Genomic DNA, 7,057 nt, shown 5'->3' with positions numbered 1-7,057 from the left:
GAGCAACTTGGAAAACAATAGTTTTTAAATCTATTGTATAAATGCATCATATATAGGAGTGGTGAATTTAGATAAATTTCTCAGTCTCTCTCTTGCTCAATTTCCCTTTCTGTACAACGGGAGTAACAATGCCTCTCTTGAGGGGAGGTTCACAGAATCAGCAGTAACATACAGGGCAAAGTAGGTTTACAGTTGCAAGTACACAAAACAGAGTTTGTTCTTGTATTAATATTTATTAGTTATTGTATTATTTATTTGTATTAAACTGTAAAGCCACTTTTGCCCACCCTGGCATACATGAAGCTGGGAGAACACGACTCCTCTACGGCTGATATGCCAGAAAAGGAGAGAATGCTAACTATCCGGGCATCTTTTGGAGTTGAAAGACATTTTGAAAGGGGGGCTTTTGGGGGACCTAGTTTTCTGCAGAGATTATATGTTTATTAGGTCCTGGGGGAAGAGGCAGGAGAGCTACCCCAGCCCTAAGAGACACGAGGATCCTGTGCTCTGGGAACACAGTTTGGGAACACCTAAGCAGGGCCACATTCCCTACAGGAGCAGTGGCAGCAGAAACACGAGCCCAGCATGAGCCTGGCAGGAGTGAGCTGCACCCAAGAGTGTGAGCTTATTTGTGAATCAGAAATCTGGAACTTCCAAGAATACTTGGGAGAGGACTTTTCAGGGGACTGGGATCCTGCATGATGTGAGGGAATCCCAAGTCAGCAAAATTTGGGTATAAAAGCTAATGTGACTTCATTCTTAAGAAGAACGTGTTGATCATTGAAATAGTTGGGTTCCATATGTAACAGGATTTGGTACCTGAGTATGAGCCTAGTAAATAGCTGTCCTGTCATCCATTGTAAGATATCTCTCTATAGAATTCTAAGATTGGCCAGAGCTCTGAGAAGGAGGTCACACGATGTCCTCTGTGTTAGTTAAAAGCAACATTAAGAATTTAGACTTACTGAGAGTGGAACAGTTTACTGGCTTACATGTGCCCTCACCTCATTCCATCAAGACGCTGAGATTGCTAAGCAAAATAAAACGCCCCTAGATTACCTTTATGCACCAAAGTTTCAGGTACGTATTAAGGTACTTTGACTCACACTAGTATCATCTACATTTTACAGTACAAAGTTCACTTTTTTTCTGGGGAAAAAAAATTCAATACTTTAGAAGTGCTTTTGTACCGACTCTAATATTTTGTCAAACATACCACTAATGACAAAAAAGTAAACTTATATATACCTCATGGGACAGGAATTATCACCAAGTATTTATGTCAAATGGGTTTTTAAAAAGTTCATAAATTTAGTAACCAATTAACCAAAATACTATCGTGGAAGACAAATAGGCTAAAATTTCTTTCAGATTGTTCCTTTTTAAGAAAAATTTCAACTTGTTCATCGTTTTTCCTCTTCTTTGTATGACAATGCGAACACTGAGTGAGTGCCAGCCACCACGCGTTCACCAGCTTTTGTCTTCAGTGTAGACCGGGCAATGGCTACAGAGCTCAGGGAAGGAGGTGAGCAGCCATGCCTAGAGCGATTATGAAGAGAAAGTTCCTCGCTAGGGTGTATGGTGATTGCTAATGTTCCCTGCAGCTGTAACTGTACAAGGAACAGTAGTCACTTTAATGAAATTTGGTATGGTTTTAGCAACATGCCTGCCAATTTTGGAGCTCAGTTTGGAACATAGCATATTTCTGCCTACTTACATAAATTAGTGGTAATTATGCTTTTGACAAAGGCGAGGTCAACCTATGAGGTTTTCTTCAGAAAAGAATTATCCTTCAAAGCTGAAGGGAGACTAATTCATTTAATTCTCACAACCACCCTAAAAGGTAGGGACTATTGGTAAATATTTATTTAGCACTTACTATGTCCAGGCACTATGTATGCTAAATAAAATAGTCCTTTCAACAACTCTGGGTGGACACTGTTGTCAACCCCATTTACACAGGGAGATTAAGCAGTTTGCCCAAACTAAAGTTAAATGATGCCAGTCTATATTATAGAACAGAGATCTGGCAGGGGTGTCCAAGTGTAATATTTCTAGCAACACCAAACAATTATTGAGTGCTAGCCATTTTACAATTTCTCCTTTAGTTATTCCAACAATCCTGTAAAGTAGCTTTTCTTACCCTCATTTTACAGATAAGGAAACTTGAACATTGTGCTCACATCATGGCAGATTCCAACTGCTTTGTCATGCGTGAACATGGCCATTTCAGAAATTCTTGGAGCAGTCACTCATGATTTTCGGCTCTTAGAAACCCTCTGTGTATCGTTCGGGCCTCAGAAATGTGGTGACTCTTTGCTTCCGGGTTCTCTTGAAATTCCCAGAGAACACAGAATCAAAGGAGGCACTTTAAGGTACACGATCTACCACTCAGCTTTCTCTGCTCCTGACTGATGAGAAGAAACTATTTTACACGCCACCGTGCCGGGGTACAAGAATAGAAGGGAACAGAAAAAAAATGGAAATCAGTAACATACAATAGGCACCTTACAAACACTGCCCGACCGCCTGACCTTGGCCATCCACATCTAACATCCTTCAGTTTTCAAGCGCGGTTCACAAAAAGGGAGGCCGAGGGCACCACAGAAGAATCACTTTTAATATTAAAATACTTTACGAAACAATATGTCAGATTACCGTGTAGCCTACATCTCATTAGTCTCTGCTTTAAAAGCTTTCAGCAACAAGTCTGCCGCTAGCCCTGGGGAGAGGGCCCCGCTGAGCACCTTCCTTTCCAGGAGAGGAATCTGGCCCCGCACGGTGGGGTGGGTCCTGAAATGTTCTAGCACGCTCTCCTGAATGAGGTTCCACATCCAGATTTTCTGCTGCTTCTGTCGTCTGGTCATCAGCTCGCCGCTGGCAAGCATCAGGTCCTGGAATTCTCTCATTTTATCCCACATCTCAGCGATCCCCTCTCCAGTTCTGGAAGAAATACGAACTACCTATTGAGAAGGGAAAAACCAGAACTGTGTTACTTAAAATGATAGAACACACTTTCATGGGACTCCAACACTTGCCAATTCATTCTTACAGTCCAAGGACCTAGGCAATGGCGAGGAGGAGACACTTTATTGATGTGTCAAAGTTAATATCCTGGGAAATGCACCGAGGTAACTTACTAGGATTCCTAAGTGCACAGCAGAAATGAATTACTGATTCAAGGTCAAGTTTTCTAGCCCAGAGATTTATTTGGATTTACAATTGCTCAGATGGTGTTCAGAGGCATCCTGGGAACTGTGAGAGGGTCGCAAGGATGAGAAGGGCCTTGCCAGGTAGGTTTCTTTGAGGCCTGAGTGCCAGAAAAATGAAACCCAGTTGAGCAACTCTGTCCAAGGTGCCTGATTCAACAAATGTTGAGAGTGGAACATCCAGCACCTGACTGCTCTGGACCCAACACACACGTGATAGGGGGAGGATGGGAGCTAAAGGTAACTATGTCATCACTGTTCTCACTACAGTGATTACAGCTTAGTCTCTTTTTCAATCTTCACCTGAGGATATGTTTTTATTGATTTTTAGGGAGAGGGAGAGAGAGAAACATTGATGGATTGTCTCCCGTATGCACCCCGACTGGGGATCAATCCCAAAACCTTTTGGTGTGCTGGACTTTGCTCCAATCAACTGAGCCACGTAGCCAGGGCAAGTTTAATCTTTAATAACACAGAGTCCTCCTGCAGATGAAGCTGCCCACGTCAACATTATTGCATCACTTATTACAGGATTTTCTTTTTTCTTTTCCCTTGTTGAAAACAGCACCCAATGAGCATAATGGGAAGTTATCACTTCAAAAGCCTTTTCTGTCTTACTCAAACACTATTATAGATCACCAAATCATTAATTACTCCATAATCTTAAGGACGGTTCCTTTCAGAATGGATCTGCTATCACTTCCAAAGTGATACTCAGGTCAAGCATTAAGCAATCTAATCTATCACCTCACATCTAGTTGTTGGCATCTAGTGGTTAAAGAATTATATTTAAAAACATGACTACATACTCATAATTTTACATACAAGCAAAGACTGATTATATGTCTAGCTGGGGACTTCCATCCTCTAGCATGCCCAGTGTACTCAGGGTGAAAAATGCAGAATGGAGCGCAAGCTCACCTTTGGTCTCCAGACTTCTGAACGCTTGCGGAGTAATTTCAGCGCACTCACATACTCTGCTTGTATCCTTCGAGCTGGCACAACCAAGTCTCCGTCAGACTTGGTGATAGCTACCAGATCTGCCATCTCAATTATACCTCTTTTGATACCCTGAAGAGAAAAGGAGAAGAAAGTGATTTATCAGAAATATTTAATTTAATTACAGCAAACAAATGGGACACCCGTGGGTACTAAGGTTTTGGAAGTCGTACACTTCATTAACTAATGTCTTCTCTGCATCTTCCCAAGCCCTGGGTACCAGGAATCACAATTACTGACAGAAATTACTCAAAAGCATCACCTCTTGGGATATGAAAGTCATCTGTAATGCCTCTTTTCAGTTTAGAGCCTAACCTGCTGGAATCATTCAGAATTAGAGTAGATATATCATCAAGACACATGGCAGGAGACAGGCACATTGTCTCGTGAAGGATTCGTCTCATGTGCTAACAATGCAAGATGCAAAAGCACCCACCATTGAGGTGCTTGAACAGAAAACACCTGTCACCACATCTGTTTCTGGAAACAAAGTCTGTGAAGTTTTCCTTAATTGTTTACAGCGTTGTTGTTTTTTCCAATTTGCTATTGAGGAAAAATAACCTGATGGCTAAAAATGCCTCAATCTCTTGATTTAAATTACATTGCATAAAAACACTGGAAATCTAAGGCCAACCTTATTGGGAAAACACGTAGATTTTTCCATCTAAGAGCAATATTTCTTTTCAAATATTTTAAAACGTAATTTCTAATGATTAAATCTAATAGTTAACGTTTCTAGATTGCAGCATCCATAGTCTGCTGTCACTATTTTTTAAAAATTATACAATTGGGAGGGAGGTACTATATAATAAATAATTTATCTGTTCTTTGTCTAAGGTTCCTGGGAAGTAACCTCTAAACCCTTGGAATTTCCTGAGTGATAGGCGTGTCTGTGTTATTCCATGGGTGCCTGGACTATTCTGAGTTCAGAATGGGAGCTGCCCACACCAGAAAGGGCAACCTTGTGATGAGAGGGTTGGGCCTTGGGCCTGACCTCTGGGGAAGGATGGGGGTGGGGGAGGGCCTGGGGACGGCCTGGGGACTGAGATCAGTCATGTGGACAATGACTCGGTGAGTGGTGTGCGTCTATGTAAAGAAACCCTGATAAGAACTCCAGACACTGATGCACAGGTGAACTCCCTGGCAGGAGATACACATCAACGTGCCAGGAGGGAATGTGTCCTGAGGACAGAGAAGCTTCAAGTTTGGGACCCTTCCAGACCTCTCCCTGTGTCTCTTCGTTTGGCTGCTCCTGATTTATATCATCATAAAACTGTGACTGTAATACAGTGCTTCCCTGAGTTCTGTGAGTCATGCTAGTTAATCATCAAACCTGTGGGAAACCCCCCCCCCTTTGTGGCCAGTTGGTCAGAGCCGTGGGTGGGCTGGGAACCCCAAGGCCTGCTGCTGGTGTCTGGAGTGAGGGCATCTTCTGGAAGACAGTGCCCTCCACCTGGGTAGCCTGCCAACTACAGGGAGTCAGTGCCGGATTTGCATTGCAGGAGGAAAGCAAGAATCCTATTTTACAATCCATAAACCATGATAGTGGGATCCTGATTAAAATCAAAGTGGTATCTCAAACACCATGTGACAGTGGTCCCTTCCTGTCGGAGCTGCCCATATATTACATCACTCCCATGTTCCATGTGAAAACATCTAAGTTGTATCATTAGCTCAAGGTCATAAATTCTATTACTATAGTTGGGAAAAATATACAGAATCTGCCTTTGACAAGTATTTCAGCCAATGTGGATGCTGCTGTTTCTTTCCTCACACTAATATCAACTTAATTTACAAAAAAAAAAAACCACATTTGAAACTTGCACTTTCAGAGAGGTATGCTTTGTGTTTTGGGGAGGAAAAAGTCAAAACAATTACCTGCAATTCATCCCCTCCTGCTGGTGGCAGCAGTAAAACAAACATGTCAACCATATCAGCAACAGCAAACTCCGACTGACCCACACCTGAAATTTTAAATCACAACCATACAATAAAATGTTCACAGTAATTTGACTTTTTCAACTATATGACCATCATTTCTATTCCACTTCATTCACTCAATCAGCCTCTCAACCCGATCCCACCTTAAACACCCCCCTCTGCAGGACTTATTACACGCCTCACCCTACCAGCACACCTGTCATCCTTCCGTCTCTCCTGTCCTTCCCATTAGTCTCAGTCTCTAAAAGAATGGGGAACCCCGAGGCCTCCACTCCTCCTCACGCCTGTGGCTTTCCTGGCTTCCCTTCATCAGTGAGCAGCTTGAGCACTGATTCTAACCTGCACTATGCCTGCCAATACGTTTTCTTGCCTTCTCATCCTTCTACACCAGCCTGCAAACCCCCACCCATGGGTCAGTGCAGTTATCTGGCCTCTATAGGCACCTGGAGAAACTGCTCAAGTGAGGATCTAAAGCACTACTATCAGTTCAGGGGTTCCAATGTCTCCTGCAAATTCCTCACGGCCTATAAAGCAACGCCCCTAAAAACCCTCAGGCAGCTCCTTCCCATTTCTCACAGTGGGCCATACAGTCAGTGTCCCATAACCTCTCCACATGGTGACGACCCTGGCACCTACTGCACAGTGAAATGGACAGCAAGAACTTCCTCAGGCTTCTCCCTCTCCCCTCCAGCTTCTGCCTCCCCCTCCAGCTTCTCCCTCCCCCCCCAGCTGCTCCCTCTCCCCTCCAGCTTCTCCCTCTCCCCCTCCAGCTGCTCCCTCTCCCCCTCCACAAATAAGCATATGTGAAACAAGCTCTGCCTCCTACCTCCTCTCCAGTCCCAGCATTATAAGCACTGGCTGATATGACCCTCTTTTCTGCCCTCCTCTGGGCCGCTCTGCTTTGTCTC

At 43.5% G+C, this 7,057-nt stretch overlaps 1 protein-coding gene across 7 annotated transcripts in view; it reads right to left on the bottom strand.

Annotated features, from left to right (window-relative positions):
* Positions 1-2,599: 2,599 nt before the first annotated feature.
* Positions 2,600-7,057, bottom strand: part of MMAA (methylmalonic aciduria (cobalamin deficiency) cblA type) — a 44,622-nt gene continuing 40,164 nt past the window's right edge. For all 7 annotated transcript variants that reach the window (XM_023754823.1, XM_006081745.2, XM_023754825.1 and 4 more), the window contains 3 exons: positions 6,087-6,172; positions 4,131-4,280; positions 2,600-2,963 (listed from right to left, as the gene is read on the bottom strand). In XM_023754823.1, the coding sequence (XP_023610591.1) occupies positions 2,667-2,963; positions 4,131-4,280; positions 6,087-6,172 (533 nt within the window). In that variant the 3' untranslated portion in view covers positions 2,600-2,666. The remainder of the gene's footprint in view (positions 2,964-4,130; positions 4,281-6,086; positions 6,173-7,057) is intronic.

Source organism: Myotis lucifugus, unplaced genomic scaffold, assembly GCF_000147115.1.
Source record: "Myotis lucifugus unplaced genomic scaffold, Myoluc2.0 scaffold_1, whole genome shotgun sequence".
Classification (NCBI taxonomy): domain Eukaryota; kingdom Metazoa; phylum Chordata; class Mammalia; order Chiroptera; family Vespertilionidae; genus Myotis; species Myotis lucifugus.
Note: the sequence above shows the minus strand (reverse complement) of the source record. Positions and strands in the feature narration are given on the sequence as shown.